The 25,606-nt window shown below is 45.0% G+C and overlaps 2 protein-coding genes across 6 annotated transcripts in view; one reads left to right on the plus strand and one right to left on the minus strand.

Annotated features, from left to right (window-relative positions):
* Positions 1-5,202: 5,202 nt before the first annotated feature.
* Positions 5,203-16,547, plus strand: FAM181A (family with sequence similarity 181 member A). 2 transcript variants are annotated; one of them, XM_058829874.1, is made up of 3 exons: positions 5,203-5,630; positions 8,486-8,541; positions 12,447-16,547. In XM_058829874.1, the coding sequence occupies exon 3, from the start codon at positions 12,518-12,520 to the stop codon at positions 13,385-13,387; it is 870 nt and encodes a 289-aa protein (XP_058685857.1). In that variant the 5' UTR covers positions 5,203-5,630; positions 8,486-8,541; positions 12,447-12,517; the 3' UTR covers positions 13,388-16,547. The 2 variants fall into 2 exon arrangements, with proteins under 2 accessions (XP_058685857.1, XP_058685855.1); XM_058829872.1 differs by lacking the exon at positions 5,203-5,630 and having other exon boundaries at positions 7,660-8,541.
* A 1,381-nt stretch (positions 16,548-17,928) lies between these two features.
* ASB2 (ankyrin repeat and SOCS box containing 2) overlaps positions 17,929-25,606 on the minus strand; it is a 44,953-nt gene continuing 37,275 nt past the window's right edge. For all 4 annotated transcript variants that reach the window (XM_058829870.1, XM_058829868.1, XM_058829869.1 and 1 more), the window contains 3 exons: positions 24,477-25,038; positions 20,620-20,773; positions 17,929-19,907 (listed from right to left, as the gene is read on the minus strand). In XM_058829870.1, coding sequence (XP_058685853.1) covers positions 19,771-19,907; positions 20,620-20,773; positions 24,477-25,038 — 853 coding nt within the window. In that variant the 3' untranslated portion in view covers positions 17,929-19,770. The remainder of the gene's footprint in view (positions 19,908-20,619; positions 20,774-24,476; positions 25,039-25,606) is intronic.

Here is a 25,606-nt window from a genome sequence, read left to right on the forward strand (position 1 = left end):
TTTCAAAAAATCCTGATTAAAAAGCTGGCTTCACTTCTAGCTCCAAGCAGGCAAGGACTGCAAATAAGACATCGCCTCTCTCCTCTCACTCTTCTATTGGGAGAATTTTGCATAAATTAAAATTAATGCATTTTTTCAACTAGGTCAGTGGAATGTAAATGTTCCGTTCCAGGGAGGATTATACATGTAACTCAGCTAAGGGATGCACAGCACAGATCAATCCTGCTGCATTTATCAAAGCTGAGCTGTTTGGAACAGAAGGCAACCAAAGTTTTTCTACCAAACGCTTCATTGCAGTATCTGAAGGCTTGTGGAGCTGAGGATGGGTATTTGTCTCACTCCTGGGAAATCTTAAAGTCCTTGGCTTTTGTCTAGGAGTCAAATATGTCTTCAAATGTGGTCATGAAATCTGTGTGATAAAGTGGGACAGCAGAAACAGCTCCATCTCAGTGGTTTTAGCTCCACTGGGAACATGCCTCCAGTGTTTGCAGACCAGGCGGTGCAACATGAGACTCAGCTGCAAGTTGAAGAAAATTGGATTTGTGCTGCCCCAGGAGCTTGTCTGCTCCTGCTGTCAGGCCTGCATCTGGCTGCTGGCAAATGTGTGGTGCCCAAAACAACTTTATGTCTTAGACCCCATATTCAGTCTGGATGCAGACACTGTGCTACTGAACTAGTGCATCTGACCCCCTGGTGGGGCCTGCCAACAAGCAAATAAGAATGTAATTTTCCCTCTGTCTCTCTGGCTTGGATTTTCTTCTGTGCCACAAATCTGCAAGCACACACACACTCAAGTGTATGGAAATGAATAACTAGCCTGACTTCCAGCCGTGCTGGAGAGAGGCTTCAGAGGTAAGCAGGATGTTGCTGCTTTCAGAACTCAGCTGGGACTTTCGTTTTGATGGGCTTATACTGTATATTCTGTTGTAAGGAAAGATGCTGTGACTAAGACCATAATTCAACAGCAACCAAAACAAAATCTTCTCAAAAAATATTTTTTGTCATGATGAATGACACTTTGAATTATGTTAGCTCCCCTTAGAACAACCTAGTCTTCTAAAGAAATCATAACTAAACCACTCTGAGTTAAAGATGTCCATTTATGAGGATCACAACAAAATTGCTATCAGTGCAGAATTGTCTTAAATAAACCTTCAAATAGTTGGTGGACAGGAATTTATTTTTCATATGGCTTCATATGGGACCTTGTTTTTAATATAGTTCCAGTATACCCTTTCCTTGCCCCTCACTGCATAATATATCCAGGGTGTATTTTCCCATTCCTTCAAATGAAAATGTTCTAGTGATTGTGATTAAAGGTCTCTGTAGCCCAGAACCTGACCTCAGATGTCAGCCCATGTGAATATTTAAGGAAGTGCACAAGGGATAGGGGCAGCACTGGTCTGTACTGTTCTGGCTTTTGATCATCAATAGTTTCAGGATTGTCTGAGCTACAGGTTGAAGGTGGATATTTCATCTTAATAATGGTCCTATATGACATGATTTTGTCTAAGTCTTTTTTGAACATATTTGTGCAAGAACAAGTTGCTGTTTTGGCAATAAGTCCCATGACTTAACGTATCATGTGGAAAATTCATTCCTTATGGTTTAGATCTACTGGAGGATAATTCAGTTTGTTACCCCTAATTCTTGCATTGGAGAAACAAAAATAAAACTTATCCTGTTTACCTTCTCCATGCCATTGGTTATTTTGTACACTTACACCAAGTCCCCTCAGGTAGTCTTCTTCCCAAGCCAAAAAGCTCTAATTTAGTCTTTCCTGAAAAATACACTGTTACAAAACTCTGACCGTCCTTGCTACCTGTTCTATATATTTTCAAAGTTTATTAGATCAGTGCTGTAATGCAGTGAATTTCTGTTCTACTTTTTTGAGTTCCCTCATTCAGCAGCTCCTACTATCCAATTTTCCTTTTGACTGTTGCAGGGAAATAAGTGATGTTTTCAGAAACCTCATGCCTTAATTTCAGTTACCCAAGATCTTTTTTAAGTGTTGTTATCTAGAGACTGTCAATGCACCTGTAGAAGCAGAGTTATTTTTTCCCCTAAGTGCCTTACTTTGTACTTGTCAATATTGAGTTTCATCTGGCAGTTCACTGTCAGGTGGTATTATAAGCTCCTTCTGCAACAGTCAGCTTTACCTTTGATTATTGTGAATAATTTTGTATCATCTGCAAACTTTGCCAGTATTCATATACTTTGACATGCCACATACAGAGGTGGTGAGCAGCACCAATCCCAACCTAAAGCCTTTGTACACTCCTTTTGTAAATTTACGGCCAGTCCAGAAAAAACTTTGTTTCATTTTTTCTGTCACTCATTCAACTACCTATCACATTACTCACTTTTGTTCCTTGAGATGGTGGTTGATTTAAACTTTGCTTTGGTAGCTCAGTAATTTCATATTTGAGCTCTTTTAGCACACTTAGTTGAATGGCATTTTGTCCTCGTTGTTTGGCTCAGATTGAATTATCCAAGAGGGTCTGCTTTACAGAGACTGTCTGTGATTCTCTTTGTCCACAGTTGTTCCACCTCACCATCAAAGCTTCAGCTCCGGCAACAATGCAGGTACAATTACTTGTTTATCAGAAGTGTCAACCTTATGCATTTTCCAGCAAAACTAATCCTTAAAAGAAGGGTCCTGTACACCTACATTGAGGTCTTAGACTGAGGGGGATTCTTCTACCAGCTCAGGCCTGGGGACTCCTTCAGTATCCAAGAATTAGCATTCTGTTGAGCATGGCAGTGCAGTGGAGTAGTCTTTTGTATTGTACCAAAGAAGTGAGCTAGGAAGAACTGATTGGTGCTAATCAAAGGTTCGTGTATTAGAGTCCATGTGAATAAGTCTGTGTTGACATCTGTGTAGTACACAAAATCTGTGCCCATGTGTTCCCCTGAACTGAGATCTGGAGCAACACACGTGATATGCTTGTCTCTTCTTGTGAGGAGACTTCTAGCAGGACAGCAAGTTGCATTTTCACCCTTCATATTCCCATTTTCATTGCAGGCAGCTCTATAGTCTACAGGTCTTTCTTTGAAAAGCAGGTGCAGAGCTTGGCTTCAGTCAGGCTGGCAAACTGGTGAGTCTCTTCTAGTTTACTGTGTCATCCCTCTCTGCTAGAAGAAACAGCAGTCACTAAGCTGAGGATTGCCAAAGCTGTGCCAAAATGTTGCTTGTATCACTCTCTGCTGTCCTTGAGTACAGCTCCACAATATGCTTTCACGAAGAAAACAATCCCAATTCTGAGAAGTATTTATATATTTATATAAAAGCCTCCTCAGATATAAAAGTCTGATTACATTGCCAAGGTGCAAATCACACTGCAAGTAATAGACATTTAAGCTACTCTCAGAAATAGCTACAAATCTTCTCATTCGCCATGAGCTACTGATTATAGAATTTTGTGAGTGAAGCACTGCTTAAAAGCACCATCCACCTGGATTAATTTCCCTGGTTCCCATGACGCCTCAGACCAGGACCCCCAATATCACTGTCTCTCATGTCTCTCATGTCTGCTCATGCCTGCCAGTTGCGTGCACAGATCTAGCTTGTGCAACAGTGACAGACTTCCCTATGTACCAGGTTCATTGAGGGCAGAAAGGACAAAAGGAAAAAACAAGTATCAGACTTGAAAAAATTAGGTTTTAGACAATGTATTCTTGTTATTTGTCATAAACAATTAAATACTTCTTTTTTCTTTATTAGCATTCTCTCTGCAAAAGATGGTTGAAAAGACTGTGTTAGGGCAAATAAACATAACTCTTTTTTTGTTTTGTTGATTTTGGTTTTTTTCCTTCACCATACTGGTGTTCTAAATCCTTTACATTCTGCAGAAGCACATACCAAACACTGCTGCCTCTCATCAACACCCGCTGTAGGATCCCAGTGGATGTAAACACTGTTATATCCCAGGAAAGCAGAGTACTAATCTGCTCCAAGTACCCAGCTCTTGTATTTTTAATGGAAAACTCATGATGGAGCCTAATCTGATACCTGTAAAAATCCATGCTCATTTAAAATTTGGCTTCAGTGGCAGCAATGAGCCCAGAATACCTGGAGCAAACACTGAGCTCCAGCAGAGACTGATTCTGATCACCAGTACTTTGATTAACATTGGCTTTGTGATTTGCTCCATTCCTTCAGCCCAGACCTCGTTTTCCTCTGACAATCTTCCTGATGCTTTATGCAGCATTGGTCCCAAAAAAATGGACTCAAGCATCTGGAAAGCGCAGAGCATGCCCAGGCACCACTGAACACAGGGAGCTGTGAGGCGGCCCAGGATTTTGCTCAGGCGTCTTTGAACCTCTTGCCCAGCAAAGGACTCGTGGACACAAGAGCTGGTTTGCTAGCCCGCGATGGCTTCTCCTACGCTCTTGGTGCATTTTAGCAGCAGCACCGTGTGGGGAGAGGAGAGCACCTCCCGAGCGCCCCCGCATCCCCGTGGGAAAGGGAAGGAGAAGAGGGGAGGGGAGTGTTATAAATAACAATTAACCCCTGATGTTGGCTTTCAGGCTGCTGCTGCCCGGGACGAGAGCAGCAGTGGGATGGAGGCAGGCAGGCAGGGAGGGATGGATGGATGGAGAGATAAAGGCAGGCAGGGAGAGATAAAGGCAGGGAGGGATAAAGGCAGGCAGGCAGGGAGGGAGGGATGGATGGATAAAGGCAGGGATGCAGGCAGGCAGGCAGGGAGGGCGGCTGTCGGCGCTCAGCGAGCACACCCCGCGCACACCCTGCGCACTCACCGCGCACACACCGCGCACACACCGCTCAAACACCGCGCAAACACGGCGCACACACCGCTCAAACACCGCGCACACACCGCTCAAACACCGCTCAAACACCGCGCACACACCGCTCAAACACCGCGCAAACACCGCGCACACACCGCTCAAACACCGCGCACACACCGCTCAAACACCGCGCAAACACCCTGCGCACACACCGCTCAAACACCGCGCACACACCGCGCACACCCCGCGCAAACACCGCGCACTTGTGGCAGCGCGGCCGGGCCCGGCCGGGCTCCCGCAGCGCTCCCTGGCGGCGGCGGCGGCGCACGGCTGTCCCCGGGCTGTGCCCGCAGAGCGCACACGGGCGGGCCCTGCAGCGAAAGCGTGCGGCGAACGGCGTTTGACACAGGTGATGGCCGCCTACCTGTGCCAACACAGCCTAGGAACCAAATGCATCGCTCTGAGAGGCAGACCTGGCGTACACACTTAGCCTCGAGGTGCTCAGCTCAAGCGTGCACGCCTAGAGACCATCAGGGCAGTTGAGGGTGGCAGCAGCTGGCACTGCAGAGAGGCTCCTGGTTCTTCAGTCGGCATGATGATCATTGCCTTTTCTGTGGAACTTTTTCCATCTACCCAACCTGCAGAAAAGCAGGCCCTGTAAAGCTCCTTGTGCCCAGGTTGCTCATCAAGTGCAGTGTGCTCTTCCTGGCACTTTTTCACATTTCCTGGCACTCACCTCCTATGGACCCTTGTAGGGGTCCCCACGGTGACCCTCAGTAACAGCTGCAACCCTGATCACTTCGCATATTCCTTTGAAGCGTTAGGTCAGTTTTAGAGAAGGACACTTCCAAAACTGGGATGGAGGGATGACATTGAACTTGGTATGTGCTGGTTCTACTTCCTTTTGCAATGGCTGCCTACTGCAAAGGTGTCTGAGTTTCCCAAATCATGAATAGTGCTTAAGTTACCAATCAAGACAACAGGTAGTGTAGAGAAGATTTAGAGATCTTTAGAGTTTTTTCTAAGCCTTCTGCATAGATAATTCAGTCCAGCTAGGCTGGATATTGAGTCTTCGTCCTAGCATCCCTCCTGTAGGACACTTGGGAGTGTGAGAACCCCCATAGTTTCTGTACTGCAGACCACCAAGAGAGCTTGAAGATCTGGTCCAAGAAGAGGGTTGTAGTTCATCAGCTATTTCTGTCATTATATATATGAAAGGAATTATTTTTTTGGTTTGACAATAATGACCCTTGTTATTTCTAACTGTTTATAAACAAATAGAAACTAAAATAGTGTAGGTAGTGTTAGCTTTTATTGTCTCTATCAATCCTGTGTATGAAATACCTCAAGCAAGTGTGGGTCCAAGGCCAATTTGTGCTGCACAAACACAGTCTGAGCTGGGACTGCTATGCCACAGAAACACAACTTGTTACAGCCTCAGTGGCTCATTAATGGAAGCAGGAGAAAGAGATCAAAGACAACTCTTTTGCTTAGACACCTTCTGGCTCACCCTTTAGAGGGGATGGCAAAGATGCTTTAAGCAATTCTCATCCTCTCTGAATTCCCCCTGTGCTGAGTCAGTGCCTGCACACATCTGTGGGTGATGCTCACGCTCCAGCCAAACCAAGGCTCCTGCCCTACTCCACTCTCCATGGGGTGATTCACCAGTGCTGGTGGGCATACACCGTGTCTGGAAATACAACAAGGGAGGCAGCCAGAATGAAATGTTAGGGATAGAAGCACACACTGTGCCTTGCTAGATAGATTCCTTCCTGCCTGAAGCCTCATGGTCATCCTGGCATGGGTGCAGCTCAAGGCAGCACTGCCTGGGGCTGCCTGCACCTTGTCCAGGCGCCGAGGGCTGCCAAGTGCCAGCGCAGCCCCTGCCAGGCTGAGGTACTGGGCCATGCCCTGTGGTAAGGGAATGCAGGTGCAGGAGAGTCAGGGGTGTGCTTCTGGGCTGAGGAGCCCAGCACTGATTTCAGTGCAGAAACACCCATGGGGAGAAGCCTTGCAAAACAGAGTGGAGCAAGGAGCAGGGCTGTGAGCCTGGCCAAAACATGTGCAGGAGGAACACACTACACTTCTAGTCTTGCATGGCTCTTCTGTACCATGCACTCAAGATCCAGACTCTTTCCCTGTCCAGAGCACATAGTGTATTTCTTATTTTGCAGCTTTTAAGAGAAGGTTGTCACTCTTTTATATGTTCATATTAATGTCTGTATTTTTTAAATTCTTTTTGCAGCACTGTTACTCATCAACAGACACACCCTGTAGCATTTGTCATGGAGTTCATCCTGCTACTGAAATACTTATTTGCTATAGAATTATGTAAAGAAACCTATATTTAGCCCTGTTGCTTTTTTTTCAGTGCACATCTGCCATGTGTGGAGGTAGAATTTAAACCTTCAGAAGGACCAAACCAAGGCCACGCCTTTTTTAAAACACTATCTTATTTACCAGAAAGAGAGGCAGAGAAAGGCAGGATGGACTTTGATCATGCCTGTTTACGGGCCGTAATATTGGATACATGGAGAGAATATTGTCATGGGTGCTTTTTCTCTGTCCAGAAAAACAAAATTCTCCTTGAAGAAACAGCTGTGTCCTGCCTGCAGCCTGCAGAAGAATGGCATTAGTCACGTGCAGTCCAACACGTAGCACAATTGTAAAGTTCTCTCTATGAGACTGACAGGAGCTATTCACATCGGCCCCCTCCACCATCTGCCTGAATGGCAGGCTGTGGGGTAGCAGCAGCCCCCCCGTGCTGTCTCTGCACGGCCTCAACACTTACTGCCTGCTCAAAGTCTGTCCCCAAGTGCAGAAAATCAGAGACTGAAAGCAAAGAGAGGATGTCACTCAGGTCAAAGCAGACTGTCGAGAGGGGAAAAAAAAAAGGAGGGTGGGGAAAGAGTCAAAGCTTCATCTGCTGGAGTGCCAGGCTGCTGTTTTCCTGGGAGCAGAGGTGTTAGTTTCAACAAGATGTGGAGGGTGAGGAAAGGGGCAACTGGATAGCCCCATTCACAAGAATGGGGAGAAATCCCATATTCTCTTTCCCTGAGCTTAGAGGACTCAGCTCTGGGGCAGGACCAGGCTGTGTGAATGTCAGTGCCAGGGAGAGATGTCCCTGCTGCTGTCTGCAGTGCCTGTGTGCTGGGGTGCAGGAAGGGATGCTAAAGCCTTTGGCTGCACCCCAGTGTCAGACATCCCTTTCAAATGAACCTGCAGGTCCTGATGGATAAGTTTCCATCCCAGGCTGGAGCCAGGCTCTAAGCCAGTTTGGGATCCTTGGGATTTTGGGTGCCATCAGTACCAGACCACCTTTCTCCCTCATCCCTCTCCCCTCTACACACTTTGAAGGTCAGACTAGATGGAGGGAGATTCATTTTTATCCTATTACCTGATTTCCCTTCTCATTTACAGACAATGACATTTTTTCTTGTGACAGAAATTCCTGCTATCAGTTCCTGAGGTGTGTGGCTCAGAGCTACTGCAACCCTTTCCTCTCCCATTGCATTCACCTTTAAGGTCACCCATTTCTTGCAGTATGATGCTAAGTAACATCTTCAATTTTTATGCCATCACTGTATCATTAACATCTTCTCACTTCAGTCTCTGTCAACATGCAATCTAAAATCAGGGTCTCCAAGGAAGAGTTTAGTGGTCACCCTCCATTCCAATACTACTCTTCTCCAGGCCAGTACTTCTGGTTTCACCATGAATCATCACCTCCCCTCAGGTTCTTGGCTCTCCTTTTCAAGTGTGAAGACAAAGCAGAGGCTTAGGAGGCAGCAGGTGAGTGAAAACAGATCACATAACTGAATTGTCTTTGCTTTTAACTGCCTATAGTGGACTGGACAAAGAAAAGGAACAATTCACGTGTGCCCATCTAAGATGTTCCAGTTAACTGTCTAACATTTCAGAACAGCTGGAGCCCCATTTTCTCTTTGCTTCAAAGTCCACATCCATTAGGCTCAACAAGGAGTAACAGGACTGTCACCCAATTGGGGAAAAATAGTTAAAAAAATTTATAAAACAATGGAAATTTATTTTTATTCTCTCCTCCTCTGTATAATCTCTGTACTGCTCAGTTGTTCACTGAGCTGACTTTGGCTTTACCAGCATGATTTAGGTGTTCCTGCTATTTGAAATGCTCGTGGCACTTATGGGGGAGGGATCCCTGCCTCAGGTAATGGTGTGCATTTTGGTTACTGGGTGTGCTCACATGGTCCAGGATAACCTAATGCTGGAATACCTCTGCTGAATGGGCCCCTCAGCCTGGAAATAATCTTTGTGAGATTTTGGTGTAGACGTGACTAAAAGTTGACATGGCTTACAATTAGTGACACTTTCAAAAAAATTGCAGGTATTTTTTTTGCAAGAAAATCTTCTTTTCTCTCTTCTTCATTTAGTCTCATAGGAAATACTTCATTTTAGGAGAGGCCTGGCTGCAATTTTCAAGTGAATAGATTTATTCTTGTGCTTTACTTTAAAAAAGGAGTTAGAAAATTTTACATACCAAAAATTCCTAAGAATACAGCTGTCAGGAGGTGACATGTCGGATATGAAGTAGCTCTCCAGCTGGTCCCTGTCTGCATGCTGGGAAGGCATGTGGAGACATTTTTTCAATTTCTGTACTAGTTTGACATGCTCACAGTGGAAAATGATGTATCATTCTTGAGCCTTTGCTTGGTGGACACTTCAAAGTGCATTGGATCCTCATAGAGGAGTGCCCTATTGTTAATTGTTCCTTTCACATGTACATTGGGATGAACATGGTGAGAGCAGCGAGGAACAAAAGGGCTCCGGTGGCCTCTTAGAGAAAACCCTGTGCAGCTCAACCTGAGTCTGACCTTGAGAGGGTGGGTTGCTCTGGTTTTTAAATCCTGCTTGCTGGTTCATTCCCCTCTGGCACCCCACTGTTACCAGCTGCAGGGGAACAGGATGGTGGAGCAGCGAGCGTAGCATGGCGTGGGGAGCTCATCCACCTCTGCCATGTGGTGCCCAAGGAGCCACATCCTGTATGAGCACCCTTCTGGGAGAAGATGGGCATGGCTGTAGTGCAGCAGCTTGGAAAGAGCTTCTGCAGTGAGTGTGTTGGAGGTGTGCGAGTCTGGTATCCCCCAAGTAAGCAGGCAAGTCACATCCACCCTCCTCAATGCAACTGACCCACTAGCCTCAGGCCCAGAGCACAGCCCAGGGTTCTGGAGCCCTGTGACTGGATGTAGGTCTCATAATATATGGCACAAGTTTTCTGGGCCTCTGAGGACATAGTTCATTAATATACTGAGGTAATGTTTGACTCCCAGGCACCTGTCACATACCTATCTCTCCCTTTTTCTGCCTTGGGAAACCAACTACCTCTAGTGGGAGACTGCATCATGAAATGTGGTGTCCCAGGCTCAGCTTGAAAGCTCAAGCACAGAACACAATTTATTCCTGCAAAGAGGGACATGATGCCTTGGTGTGCATCTCTTTGAACAAACTAGACAAAACCTCTCCCTGTAGCCTCAGCTACACAGAAGTGTCTGTGCAGGCCACACAGAGACTAACTAGGAGGAGAGAGGGACACCTGCAAGTGTAACACACCATGTTACAGCCCACAGTGATGCCAACAGCTCTGCAGCACACTCTCTTGCAGGATGTCCTGGGTCTCCCTAGACCAGAAACACCTCAGCCTGGGCACCACCATATGTGGCTCAGGCTAGACTGGGAGAAAAGGTGTGAATAGGGATAAGTGCACCAACACAGGGATCCTGAAGAGACATCCATTGGGCCTCTGCCCAGACTTTCATATAATGGCAAAGTCTCAGTCTTGGCTTCCTCTGATGAAAATTGGATAAATAGAAATAAAGTGAAACAACAGTCAGTAAAATAGTTGTAAAATGTGGCTGTTTTCATCCCTGGGTGCTCAGGACTTTGATGCTTCATGTCAGTAAAGTAGATTTTACTTGCAAAGTGTCTTGGACTTCAGTTCCTGCTTTCCCCAGCACACATCTGTGTTTGGTTCAGAGCTGGCAGTATCTCCCTGTTGATGGTGCACAGCTCCTGTGTCCCTATCCAGTCTTCCCCTGCCCAGGGTACTGGGGACTGGAAAGCAGGAGCAAAGCTTCTTCAGCTGTGGGAGGCAGCGGGTGCTGGCTGGCACACAGGCTGCTGCCAGCTCTGTGTCATCAGTGCACAGCAAGGGCAGCTCTTCTGCTCTCCTTTTCCTCCAACTCTAGGTTTTACTGTGCTTTTAAGTAATTGTCACCCCTTAGGGACAAGCCTTCGAGAAGGCAGAGGGCTCGCATAACTCTGGATCAATAAAGGAAGCAGCTCAATTAGCATTTCACACGCCTTTTCTTCCCTCTCTTCTTACCTTCCCTGCAGCGGGCATGCTTTCCCCTTAAAGGATTGTCCTGTTTCTGCTCCTTGCCAGCGTTGGCAGGGTGACAGTAGTCGAGTGTGCAAACTTGTGCTATTGTCCCCAGGCCAGGGGGAGTCATGGAGACCCACTAATATGACACAGGAAAATGTTTGCTGATGGCAATTCTATGGGCTTTGTCTAACTCTTTCTCCATCATGACGACTCGATTTAAGTCTCTAACTGTTTGACTACAGATGCAAGAGTACTATCCAACTCCATCCTTTTGTTCGGGTAGTTTGAATGGGTAATTCAGCTTTTGTGTAACTCAATTGAGGGGGCAAACATAAAGACAAGATTCTTGAGCGCTCAAGCTCCCTTTCCATGGATATCTGCACATCTCTTTAGAGATTTGTTCCTTTCCTACCTTTTTCTGACATCATCCTCCCCTTAAAAAAAAAAAAAAAAAAAAAAAAGCTGTGATGGGGAACGGTTAAAAGTAGGCTACTCCAGTCCCCATATTATATTGTCCTGTGCCAATGAAGCATGTTTAGTATCAGCCCCCAGACAGCTTTGGAGAATGAAGAGGAAAGGGTGTCTAAACTTTCCTGACTGATCTTCAGCATTTTTTGCTTTGGATTGTGTAATTTTTAAATGAAAGGTTTCCATCGGGGTGAAGAGGATAGGGAGAATGGTAGAAATCATGGGGAAATGATTGTATTTATTAGCTGTCTTTCTGCGGCTGTCCCCATGGAGACAATTTGTGATGGCAAAGAATGCAAGGAGGGGAGGCTGATGCCTGATTGGGATGCTTTGTATTTGGCAAAGTGGCTTCTGATTGGCCTGGGAGAGCCCCGAACTCGCTGGAGTCGATATTCATTCAGCTTGCTCAAGTGCTTGCTAAACTACATCCAAACACTGGCGGGCCCTGGCTGCCTCCGCCGAGGTTGGCGGTGTGTAACCTGCCTAACGAGATTAGCGGGGAAGGGGCTCTCTCTCCTCCGCAACGACGCAGCCGCCAGCACCGGTGAGAAAAGCTGCCGCACGCCGGGTGAGTGTCCGTGCTCGCTCCCAGGGCGGCCACCCCGGCTCCTGTGCACCTGAGCGCTCTCTAACAGGATTAGGAGCGGAGCTGGCCCCCGTGAGCCGCTCCCCGTGCCGGTGTGTGCGGGGGCAGCACTGCGGGGCGGTGGGCTGCGGGCACAGGCAGCGAGGCCCTGCGAGGAAGCGAGCTGACCAACAACTTGTTTGCGTGGCTGAGAAATTTGACGTGTCCCCCTACCCTCCCTCCATTTGCTTAGTGCCGTTTGAACCAAAGCTTCTTGTTCAAAACTCTGCCTGTCGTGTTTCGCAGGTTTGCCAAGGTTTGTCTGAAGAAGGATTATAAACTTTTCATGGGAAACTCTGCACGGTGCTTTCAGTGAGATGGCATCGGACAGCGAGGTAAAAACTCTACTGAACTTCGTTAACCTGGCTTCGAGCGACATCAAAGCGGCTCTGGATAAATCAGCTCCTTGCCGCCGGTCAGTTGACCACAGGAAATATTTGCAGAAGCAGCTCAAGCGGTTTTCTCAGAAGTACTCACGGATCCCACGGTGTCACCCCAGCAAACCCCCTGAGTGCGGCTGGCGCAGGGGAGCAGAGGACCGGGCCCGCGGCCCCCTGCCCGAGGCACCCGAGCCCAGCTCCCACGGCGGGGCGGCCGCCGAGAAGGTGATGCAGACAGCCGAGGCAGAGGAGAGCCTCACCGGGGACCGGGTTTTGCAGGAACAAAAGCCCGAGGCTGCCCGGCCGGACCAGGTGCCCATGAGGAAGCGACAGCTCCCCGCCTCCTTCTGGGAAGAGCCGCGGCCGGCCCAGAGCCTGACAGCCAGAGCCTTTCCCGCCAGCCCTGAGGGGCTCCAAGCCCCCAGAGACCCTCCTCCCTATGAGGGGAAGAAAAGCAAGAGGAGCCCGGAGGCTGCGGGCCCGGAGAGCCCCGCTGACACTGCGCCACATACCGGGGAGAAGGACCCCGCCGGGCCTCTCTCGGGCCGAGTGGGTGCTTGGACCTGCTGCCCCTTCCCCTGCCCCGGGCCAGGCGTGTTCCAGCCCCCGGGAGCGCTGCCCCCGTCGCCCTTCCCGGGGCTGGGGCTGTGGCGGAAGAGCGCGGCCCCGCTGCCGGCCGAGGTGCCGCACTTCTGCAAGGAGGCCGATGGCCCGGGACAGAAACTCTACAGGCCCATGGTTCTGAAACCCATCCCCACCAAGCCCGCCATCCCCCCACCCATCTTCAATGTTTTTGGCTATCTTTAGCGGGGCGGGTGCCGGAGTCTGCCGAACACGACAGCTCCTGAGGGGGATTTGAAACGCCCGGTCAGCCTTCGGGCATGAGCCGCCGGCAGGGAAGGAGGCCGGCGATCACACCCTCAGCCTCGTGGGCGGGCTGGAGGGAATAAGGAACTGCTGGGAAGGTACTTGGGCTGCGCTCTCCCCTCCGTACATGGGGGCAAATCGGCAATAAACCTTGCGAAGCCGGTGGCATGCAGCATGAGGCACACCAGGTCTCTTTCATCGATGGGCATTGTCTGAGCCGCGGCGAGCGGGGCTGCGGGCCGTTCATAGCCGCACTTGTAACGCCTAGGAGACCTCCTCCACGTGGGAACATCTTTCTGGGGCTGCCCTGCGGCAGCAGCAGCGAAATGGAATAAATTAAATGCATTCAAAGAGTTTTTGTACTTTAAAGTAATTCCAGAGAAGTCAAGATATTCAGGTCATTTCGTTTTGCATGCAAGAGACTGGAAGGATGGTATTTGATATAGAAACCACTTGTGATTGATTTAAACTCTTGTTGTATGTAAATACTGAGAGAATTAAAAGAAAAAAATAAGAGAAGAAAGAAAGTAATTTTATTTCGGTGATTCTGCAAGTACACTCTGTTTAGTTTTGCCCCACTGGTGGGGAGATACGAGGGCTGAAATCTCTGCCTATTGGGACTGATATAAATCAGAAGTAATTCTTCTGGGGCTAGGATGTTAGCTAGTGCTAAGCTGGTGCAAATGGAAGCGGGATGCATTTCCACATCAGGAACTGACCTGCATCAACAGAATAAATGAGGAATTGTATTAGTTTAATACAAAACCATTAGGTATGATGGAAGAAAAAGGAAAGAATGGACTAGCTTGATTTCTGGTTGAGAGACATCTTTTATTTTGCCTGATTTTAAGATGATATCACAAGACCTGGCTGTAAATGTCTTGCCTAATATTTTTCCTAATTTATTTAACAAATTTGCATTGGAGAATTTATTAAGAAGTGTTTTTAAGTTAGGTTTCTCTAAACCCATGGAGAAAGTGGTACTAAGACACAGAACATGAGATATGAGATGTTTAAGGCTGCAGGTGTTTGTATCTATTTGGTTATACTGTAGTAAATCACTGAAGTCAAGAGCAGTGTATTTTGGGAGGAAAGAGGGACAAAGAAAGGACATCCATGACCTCTCAGGGCTTGAACCTGCTGTTGCTGAAGCTAATGGGAACTTCTCCCAGGACTCAATAGAAGTGGCCTTGGTTGGTTTGGTCTCTGACTGGCATAGCTCTCTATGACTCCTGGTATCATTACAAGGGGAAAACCAGAAAACACTTCATTTGAGTGCATTGCAGTCATTAAAAAAAAATATCATCTGAAGCAGTTGTAGAGTATCATTTTGCATCTTCTGATGGCCTTGGTACTATATAACCTCGTTGCAACTTTTATTGGGATATGAACTACCCCTGGCATTAGGTCAGTTGGTTAGAGCCTGGTGCTAATAATGCCAAGGTTGTGGATTTGATCCCTGTATCGGCCATTCACTTAAGAGTTGGATTTGATGATCCTTGTGAGTCCCTCCCAACTTAAAATATTCTGTGATTCTACTCCCAGGCTAGAAGTGGTTTACTCTTTCCCCAAACCTCACATATCGCACCAATGTTCACTTTTATGGAAACAATGTCTGTAATGTGTTTGTAGTGCAGGTGAAGTGTAGAAACAGAGATGGATTTCATTGCTTTCTCCCTGCAATGGCACTTGATATGTATCAAGGTAGTATAGACTATACCTGTAGGAGAGAGAGCAGGAAATGTCTTTGGTAGCACATACCTGTAGCTACATGCAAGGCATGAGGTGCTAAAGAGCTAATCTAGGGGCTAAAGATGTCAGGTTAGCTCTTGATCCAGAACTGGAGATAGGAACATACTTAAATGCCTTTCCATTTTTGGAAAAAAATCAATGAGGAAACTCCACAAGAAGAATAACAGAAACCAGAGCCATTGAAGTTAAAGGTAGGAGAACAAGGGCTTTTAATTTACAGACCTGTAGGCAAGGAATTTTTTTACATGGAAATGGGGTTTTTTTTCCTCACGTAAGTAGCTCTGTGTCGTGCTGTAATCCAGATGCAGCCAGATGCTGAAATCTATTTCAGTACTATCAATGCAGAGCCGCGTCCTTGGCATTGGTCTGGATTTGCATCTGGGTGGCTAGACCAGGTCATGGAATGAACTACTGGCATTGCAGTAGTTGCTGTGCTCAAGTGTTGCTCCTTGAGTTCATTAGGGAAATTTCATAGTGCTGTGGATCACACCAGAATAAGGATTTCTATAAAAATTCAAAATACTTGGCAAAGTGGATAGCCTCTGTATAAATTTTATTTCTGAAGAAATCCAGAGGAAGATGTGAGTTACAACCTATCTTTTGAATATTAAATTCCTAGTTTTATTTTTTTCCCTTCTTTAAAACTCTTTATTATTTGAATGTATATTGCTGCATATTTTCCATGTAGTAAAATAGTGTTTTAAAGTTATGATGATGGGTTGAAACAGACCATTCTAAATGACCTCAGACTCAAATACTTATGCTCCTACACTCAGATTTAAACTAATGTTACTTTTTCAAAATCCTTTGTGACATGGAAGTTCCCCCCCACCCCAGCCCAAGGCAGGCAATGGCCCTTGCTGGGGCTTTGAACTGAAGCAGCAGTGAAGTAAAACACAAATGAACAGAAGACAATTGTTAAGTATATTCAAAATCCCTGAATGGGGATGTGTGAGACTTTCCAAAAGGTTTGCAAATAATAGCAACTCTGCCTCCTCTCTAGTAATATTTACTGTTCTCTCATCCCTGAGATTAACAACAGAATGATTAATTGTTCAAGCTTGGATTGATTCAAATTTTCCAGGATATTTTTGTGTTTGGCTGGTCAATGGTTGATGTTGCTATTCAGGACAGCTGATAGTCCTTAAGAATCTACTTGTTTATTCACACTTTGTTTGAAAGATGGAAACATAACATTTGAGAGCTGCTATTTACTAAAACAGTGCAGATTTATACTTTAAAAAACACAATAGCTTTTATAAATAATAGGAAGGGAGAGGTAAATGAAAAAACTTTTATACAAAATGAAATTAAAAAAAAAAATCAAAAAAGTGCAGAAGAACATCAAGTGAATTGCACATGTTGCAGTAAAAAAAAATGTACAGTAACCTGGTCATGAAATATTCCTAGAATATCTCACATAAAGTCATCATCTCTGAAGGAGTCTAACTATCACACTCAGTAAAACAAGCCACTTTACCTTAAACTAGAATTACTGATCTGCTTACAAATCCTGGCTTGCCTGGGTTCTGGAAGATTTTTCTTTTCACAGTAACTTCTAGGTAGATGTATTAAAGGCACATTGAATTCATGCAGATTCAGTATTGTGCACAAAATAGTATGTCAGTGACTGGAGTGGAGAGGTAGTGAGCTCCATTTCAGTGAAAATAAATGTAAACTGAGTGTGTGAAGGTATGCTTTAAAGATCAAGCAGAAAGGATTTAATAACATCGTAATTACTAGACTCCCCCTCTAACAGACTCTTCTCACCTCAGTTTCTGTGCAGAGCATGCATTTATCCTTCCCACAGCTGTGTTATGTTCCCATCAGACCAGTGCTCTCTGCCTCAGTGACTTCTGCTCAGGACAGATCCTTGACAGCAACCAGGACATGGGTCTCCCAATAGAAGTGAAAGTCTCTTGGTTGAAAGAAGAAATGGGCTTTCCTTATTTATCCCATTCAAACACAGTTTCAGGTTTTCCTAGGATATAAAAAGAGATTGCTACTTGCTAGACTTTTGTGGACACAAAAATGTTAGCTCAGGGGAAATTCCCAGTTTGGGATAGTTATGAAATCCCAGTTCTGGAGTTATACATGTACTTGGTGATTGTGAACCCTTCTACCCTGTCTACCCTTCTACCTTCTTCAGGGCTGTCACTGCACACCAAACTCTGGAGTGGTCTCCTCCAAGCTCCATCTGTATCCATCACCCCCTACAACTCTGCTTTGTTACATTTGCTTGATTTCAAGGACTTTTGATTTCTATCAGTGTGAGACCCAAACCTTTGTTGTTCAGCCCCAGAAAGCGAGAGATGCATGAACTCCACAGTGATTTTCTGTCTCTCCAGGGACTGCTTACCAATACAGGGCCTTCACTGGCAGAATTGATAGCGCAATTTCTCGTTCCCCATCCTTTTCTATCCATCCAATATTTTTCTAATCTGAACCAATTCCCCGTTCACACTGCAGAAGAGTGTGAGGATAGATCCTAAACTGGTAGTAAAGAAAGTTAGTGGATGAAACTTCACCAATGGAGGAATCTCACCTGACTTTCCAAAGCTTTACAAGAAGATCACTGTTCAGTGTGAATATAAACTCTGTTGGTTTTTCAGTTTTTGCATTTATAAAGGGGACAGCAATGGACAGAGTAAGCAATCCTGTAAGCAATCCCTTTTCTGCTCACATCCCATCCCACAAGTGATGAACACATTTCACACAAAGCCATCACAGTCTGTGTGCCCAGATAGATTGTATTACTTGTATTTGTGCAACACACTTTAGTCCTGTGCTCAGGTATGAAACTCCACACAAATAAAACTCAGTGCAGTGTATTTTCCCTACTTAGATTTCTATCATATTCCATAGATGCTATACAAACAAAACCAGATCTGTAAGGTCCCTGGTAGGGACTCCCAGCAGACCCCACCAGGCACACTAGGCACAGCTCCTCTGTCACCTAAGGTGAGGATTGTGCTGCTAGCTTAAGATCTGAAAAGATGTAGTTCCAAATTTAGTTTCTTCTATTCTTTCTTAGGTGCCTAGTGAGGAATAAAGCACTCATCAAAGCAGTTCAGCAAGTCACACCTGTCAAGTGATCTGTAGTCACTGCCAATAACTGTTCATGGGCTCCTTGGCCTCCCCAGCTGTGAGGGAATGTGACTTGTTAAAAACTTCAATAAAAGAATTTCACGGACAATTATAGTGGTTCAGCAGATAGATGGTGACTTGTTAAGTTGCCATAAATCAGTTGTGGATCTGAGCTGTAAATAGGTGACCTAATTTTCAAAGAAGCTGAGATAATAACTTTCATCAGTGTCAAAGGAAGCTAATAGATATTTCAAACTTCCAAAATCAGAAAATTCAGGGCTAAATTCAGAGATATTTATTCTGCCTCAGTAATATCTGATACTGAATATGATTCCCCTGGTTTAAGTGGAACAACACCTGGTCAAGCAACTTGGCATTGTTTAGGCAGCTGAATAAGGATTTGGAAACCTAATTCTGGGTATTCATTTCCATAAATTTTGCAGTTTGAATTCAATAATTTTGAAATAATTTCTTTTACTTTCAATCATAGTATTGTTACAGCCATAGAGGTCAAAGGAGGTCAGAGAGGCTGGGTTTTGTAGAGATAAGATCTTCTGGGGGAGGAAGAGAATAAGTTGGTTCAGCAGTGTTGCCTCTCTCCTTCACATCACTCTCTGTTCCAGCTCCTCTAGGGCTTTGTTCTGTTCTGACACCAGCCTTATGAAAACATAAACCTACTGTTTACAGTACAGCTACTTCTAATTTACACCAAAAAAAAGAGCTTAGGGTTGCTTTCAAATCCCCAGTCTAGGAAATTCTCTCAAGCAAAATTTCACTTACTTCCTGTTGCAAATAAAATACAAAATGGACTGTATTCACTATGTGCAAATATAATTCTTCCATCCTCCTTAAATAAACCTTTCCTTGACTTTTAAAAGATTCAGCATTTCTGGATTTTAGTGTATTAAATCTTCTGAGATTTGAAGGTTCAAAAATCAAGTACTCAAAATGAAAAGTACAAAAAAAGAAGTGCTAGCAAGGTGGTATCAAAATATCTGAGAATTAGCAACCAACACACTTCGCATAAATCCAAATAATAGAATAGAAACTACAATATAAATCTCAGTCAGTGAAGGCAATGTGATTGTTTTCCCAAATACATTGATTCTTGACAAGTTCTGAGTTGTGACCACAGCAAGGGTGCTATGCTCCACCACAGGTTCAGGACACTTTTGAATTCCTCACTGATACTCGCTTCAGCACTGCTCATTTGTCAGTGTTGGCTCTCATTTCTTCTTCTTCTCCTCAGACTGAGGTCTGAGGTGAATTTTGTTTTCTCTTGAAAAACCTAACAGCAGTTTCCTGTGTTAACTGTCTCCTCCATTTTCTTCTCACTCATGCTTCAAAAGGGCATTTCTCTTGGATTAGTCATGGGAGGGTGCTTGACCAAGCCCGCAGCAATTCCTGCCCGGTGTGCACCTGTGCCACAGTGGTGATGCCGGGTGCCACGCCAGGAAGCTGCTGCATATCCAGTGTGCTTGGGGTCACTGTGAGTAGTCATGCTGTAAATATCGGATCAGTCTGTCTGGGAGAGGCAGGGTGTCAAGGAGTTTGATGCGGTTTCTTCCAACCAGGCTCCGTACCTTGATGCGGCAAAGATGGGAAAGAGGTCGTGGAGGTTCTGAAAGATAGGTGGGTCAGAAACATGAGCAGAATAGATTTTAACTTGAGGGACTTGAGCTCAGCTTGGGCAGGAGGAAAATGGGAGAAGGAAGAATAAAAAAAGGGGTTTTTTTTCAGTAATGAAGGGATAATATGTCTGGGATTGGAATAGAACATCTATTCTGAGGCATGATATGGGGGAGGATGTGGGGCTGGAGGATGGGGTGCTGTACCCATCTCAGCCATAACAGTGGGCTTTAAACAAGCCACTTCAAAGTGTTCAGCCTTCCCACTGAAAATAATGCAATAGATACCAAATTTATCTTGGTGCCAGAAAACTGATTCTGATCTATGAAAGATTTTTCCCTGAGGGAATGGATATTAGGAGAGTGGAATATTCATGACAGTTTTAAAGGCCACTGGTGCCTGCTAGGCTGCTGTGGAGATGGCTGTGCTGCCTACCTGTCCTGATCTGACAGAACCCCAGCTACATCCAAATGGGCCTTTCTGCACTGCTATGCTCATTCCCAGTGGGTCAGATAAATGGCTGGTGTGCACTTCACACCACTGGGCCAGTGACACCCCAGAAATTTCTGGCCCTCATACCTGGTCAGTCACAGCAGGGAAATCCTTTCAAGTTTATGGGATGAATACTAAGAGGAGATGGTGACTGAGGTTTTGAATCCAACAGTGGGACTATTTGTGCCATATTCTCTTCTGGGAGAGCATACCTGCTTTTTCTTTAATGACAGCCCAGTCCTCATAGCTGTCAATATGCTCCTTGAGCCGGGAACAGAGCTGCACATTACCCACATAATCCAGAAGAACGTCGATGATCGGCCCAGCCCAGCGACTTATCTCTGGAGTAGACACCATTTCACAAAACTTCAAGGAAAAACAGATTGACTGCAATCAGTGGGACATAAATGCACTTGTGGAAACAGCAACTGCAATAACCCTGACAGCTCTGGTGGTACCCCCCTTCTACCAGTTGTGAGGGAAATTGCCACTTTCCTTTCAGAAAATTTCAACTGAAGCCTGTTCTTTTCCAGCTGAGGGTAGAACCCCTCTTTGCAGTTGCTTTGACACAAATCCCTAGTAAAGTCCTAACTCTGGAGCATGGAATAACACTGAATTGTTTACAAGTCCTAGGATCCTACTTCCACAGAAATGCAAGGGCAGAGAAACTTTGCCCCAAGCTAGTCAGGGGCTGCTGAAAGATCCCTGCAGTCTAGGGCCTTGTGACCTAGAATGCTGGGTCCTTTCCCTTCTTGGGTGGAGTTTTGAGGGGCAAAAAGGAATCTCAGGGAAAGAGAGAGATTCAGAAGAATGCAGCACCTCCTGCTTCTTGTGAACCTGCTAGTATCTGCAGCTTTGGGGGAGCAAACATCTTACTACATCTTACTAGAAACAAGTCTGGAGAAATCTCTGCTGAGATGAATTGCAGGCCATTTTACTCACTCATGTGAGAACTATCCTGGCCTTAATAGAGGGGCGCCTTCCATCCTCAGTCCTGGATCATGCAAATTTTCTACTGTCTCCAGTGTAAGCTGCAGAGTACCCAAATCCATTGCATGGAGGGCTTCTTATGAAGATAGTGAAGTATAGACTTAAGGACCTGGCTTTAAGCTGTCTAATTAAAAAAAAAAATCTGCCCACTTTAACATAAATATGTATATTATACCAGTCAGTTTCATTTGTCTCTTTTAGGGTTCTGCATATGATGAAGATATCTGTGGATGTAATCTGCATGCAAGCAGTCAGGAAGTTTAACATGAATTAAATCATGCTGAGTGGGTAAGAACTCAGGCACATGGCTGAACCCTATTGAATGATGGTGGCTGAAGCACCATCCATCAGCTTAGTCACACAGACTGTCTGCAAACACCTTCTAAGCCCACACCAAACAGGAAAGAAAATGTGCCATCTTAAAGCTCTCTCAGTTTAAATCCCTGTAACTAGATAAAATTTGATTATTCATGCATGAGTCCTAACTCAACTCCTAATCATTATACTCTTGTGTGGATACTCTTATTCAGAAGTAAACTTATATTAGTTCACCTAGTAAAATAAAGCAGTGGAAAATAAGGTTATTTTCTTCAAGGTGAGAGCATTCACAGAGGTGTTCACTACACTTCTGACTCTTATTTTTCACTGAACATCACCATGTAAAGTTTCCTAGGACAACTGGAGACAGTAATGTCAGAAGGATGGTGGTGGACAGCCCACAGTTTCCTACCTGGGCTGCTTATAGGAAGTGCAGTTTTGTATGTCTGGCTGTCACTCCCCAGTGAGTGTGTCACTGCCATGCAGTCGCCTGTGGACAGCACAGACTGGGCACCTGCTCTACCACCTCCTTGCAGTTGAAATGAAGACATGTGTAGGGCCATAAAACACTGGATCTTGCTCTCTTCTCTCCGCCAGAGATCATGCCTGCCTTTTTCTCTCCCTGTTCACAAGCTCAGCTTACAAAAACCTCTCCTGGAATAAACATGTTTCAAAACACATTGCAGGAAAAGAAGGAAAATAAAGGAAAATGATGCAACCTGCAAGACCAGGCAGTGGGATTGACTCAGGAACAAGGTGGCTCTGAGCCTGTGTTCTCGGCAGAAACCTGAATGCCCTCTCGTGGCAGTACAGTACTGCTGTCCGTCCCCACCTTCCTGGGATCAACAGCAGTTCTGGAAACGTGAAGGGAGTCAGCAACCATTTTTCTGTGTTCACTTTCTCCAGCACACACTAATTTAGTAGCATCAGTGATGATTTATATTTTTGCATTTTCCAAATCCAGTTACAGTAGTTTGTAGCCTTTATAAAGACCAATAATTCAGATTTATTATCCTTATGTGATCTTATGGAAGAAAATAGAAAAAAAACCATCCTTTGTGTGGAGAAGGCTGTAGTTTCATAAGGTGCTCCATATTTCAGAATATAAACCATAACTACATGTCATGAAGCTACCACACAAGCCTCACTTTTATTAGCCAAAATCCTAGCAGTAAAAGCAAATAAAAAACAATACTAGAGGGAAGGGGTTACTTTTTTTTTTTTTCCTGTGCGCATCTGTCCTTACTGCTTTCTCTCTGGGCACAGATAAAATTTTATAGAGTTTTTTCTATCTCTGCCTCATGTGTTGTGACCTTTGAGGCAATGACTCTTTGTGAGTGACCTGATATTTTCTTAGGCAATAGTTCCAGGTGAGATCCAGAAGGAACTGGTTTTGAATGGCCAGGATACCATAGAGAGCCACAGACAAACCCTCTCTATTTGCCTTGGAATTTAATCTCTTTACTCACTCAGTGTGCTACCATATCACAGATCAAGAACTAGAGATGATATAGTTTATAAATTTTTCTTTGACAAAAAATACAGTATCCTGGAAGAGTTTTGTTGTGACAAAGACTCTTGAAGATAAAGCCCTGTTTAGGATAAGAGATTATTGTAATGAACTCTTAAAATTCTTTCTATAAGATTTTAATTTTGCTTGTTTTTTTTTTTCCCCAGGTATGTTACTGCAGAGTAAAGTCTTTTGGAAGACAGGACTGATAAAAAGGTCAATATTTCCTAGGATTTTTTATTTTTAATTTTTTTCTTTCCACCCCCAAAGAACATATATTGGTAACTATACCTTCGGGATCCCTCAAACCTGCACTTAAACCAGATAGAAGCTGATTGATTTCTTTCCAAATTCTTTGCAAAACAGAAAAACTTCCATGTTGAGATTTCATTTCTGTCTAGTGTATTGGAAGATAGCAGAATTTGAGTGGAGCATTAGGTTTTGAGATACATTGGAAGGAGAGAACATACAGAAATCAGAAAAGAAGTATAATCTGAGATTCTGCAAAGTCCTTTAAGGGACTGAGAGTCTCATTTTAGCCCGGTGGAAGCTAAGCCCAGCTGCATTTTAGAAAGGACTGCAAAGATACATGTATAAAGTGTAGATATCTAAAGCCTTGTAAGTGGCTTTGAAAATACGAAATCATGGACCTAAATCTCCTAATCTCTTGTGAAAACTTCAAATATAACTCAGTCACACAGCTAATGTAATAATTTATGCTCTCTCTCCATGACTACTTTTCCAGTAGATGCAGAAGTTGCAGTTGCTCACATTCAATAGTTTACCCTCACAGAGTGAAGCGCTAGACTGTTTTCATGTAACCAGTAGCTAACCTTCTGTATCAGACAAAACAAATCCTACAGGGCAAGTTAAAAAAGGTTTCTACCACCCATATTCTATCATCTATATGTTTGTCAGGAAAACATGCCTCAGTCCTGGCACCTCAGGTCCAGAGGAAAAGAGCATTGTAGAACTGTTGGTTAAGACTGTCAAGATGGCTACAATTCACTGTAAATTCAAGCTATGTCCACAGTGGCTGTTGCCTACCTTCCTGCAGTCATTGAACACCAACTTGGAATGTTTGAAGACTCATATTGAACCTTTTTTTTTTTTTTTTTCCCTGTAAATAAAGTAGGGATCATGGCATTTTATTTCATAAAAAAGTTGGAAGAAAAAATACATTAATGTTGTCAAAACCCAATGGTAGGACATGTCCTCAGAAGTCCTGTAGGTAGACTAGGCTGTGCTTACCTGTACTACAGTTGGCTCTCTGGTCACCTGAGGATCATTAAGTCTTTCCCGCCTGTAATTTAATGCAGGGTGTGGGCCATTTCCGTACTGACACTCAAAACAGGAACCTGCATCACAGCCCAGATCCAGGAGATACTTCAGCACGGAAAGGTACTTCATTGAAAACATGATGGTAGCTGGAAATGTGGTGGGATGACTTGATATATAGGCATCAATGTTTGCCCCATGGTCAAGAAGCAGTTTCATGGTCTTCAGGCAGCCGTGGCGGATGGAGATGAGTAATGGGTTAATGAGGTCAACATTGGGGTTGGCTCCAGCTTGCAGCAGCAGCTCTGTAGCGTAGATATTATTGTTAAAAACAGCAAAATAGAGTGGGGTGGTGCGTCTGTCCTCATAAAGGCAGGACCGTTCATCAGAGAGGGCAGTGTTGACCTCGTAGCCAGCTTCTATCAGCTCTTCCAAGATATCGTCATTGTTGCGTTCGGCCGCTAAGTGCAGGGGGCTGATGCCACTACGCTTGACACGGGTGCGGCTGGTGACAGGGATCAGCATGGAGACAATCCTGCCAGGAGGAGACTCAGTGAGCAGCAGTGAACTCCAGGGCATCTACAGCACTACAGCAAGTCATAGCTTTATGATTGTACTCGTAAGGCAGAGCCTACTAACTTGGACACAGGAGCAGCTCATAGGAACCAGAGTGCAAACCTCAAACCTGTCAGCAACTCCCTGTGCACCTACCTTGCCAAATATGTGAGTTGTGTGACCTTCCCCTTTCATGGAGGAACACATTTTTTTGAGATTATCACCCAGTTTCTGTGACATAATGGCAGCTACAGGGGCAGTTACAGTGGAAGAGACGACATGCTGGCACACACCCACCCTGTTATTTCTCTTAGGTTCCAAAGCCCAAAGGGCAACAACCAGCCAGGAACTATCAGATATTCTGCACCTTCATCATCATGCTGTGGGTAGGACTGGAGGAAGAGGTGCACAACCTCCAGCCTGAGGTGCCAGCAGAGAGAATACATCTCCCCTTCACAGGGTTTGCTTTACTGGTCAGCAGAGAAGGGTGCCAACACAAAGTGCTGGCACGTCTTGTGGGTCACAGCCACAGTAACGGGCTTGACACC

Source organism: Poecile atricapillus, chromosome 1 (genome assembly GCF_030490865.1).
Source record: "Poecile atricapillus isolate bPoeAtr1 chromosome 1, bPoeAtr1.hap1, whole genome shotgun sequence".
NCBI classification, from domain to species: Eukaryota; Metazoa; Chordata; class Aves; order Passeriformes; family Paridae; genus Poecile; species Poecile atricapillus.

Coding starts and splice junctions, on each gene's coding strand:
- FAM181A (XM_058829874.1), top strand. CDS start 12,518: ATGGCATCGGACAGCGAGGTAAAAACTCTACTGAACTTCGTTAACCTG.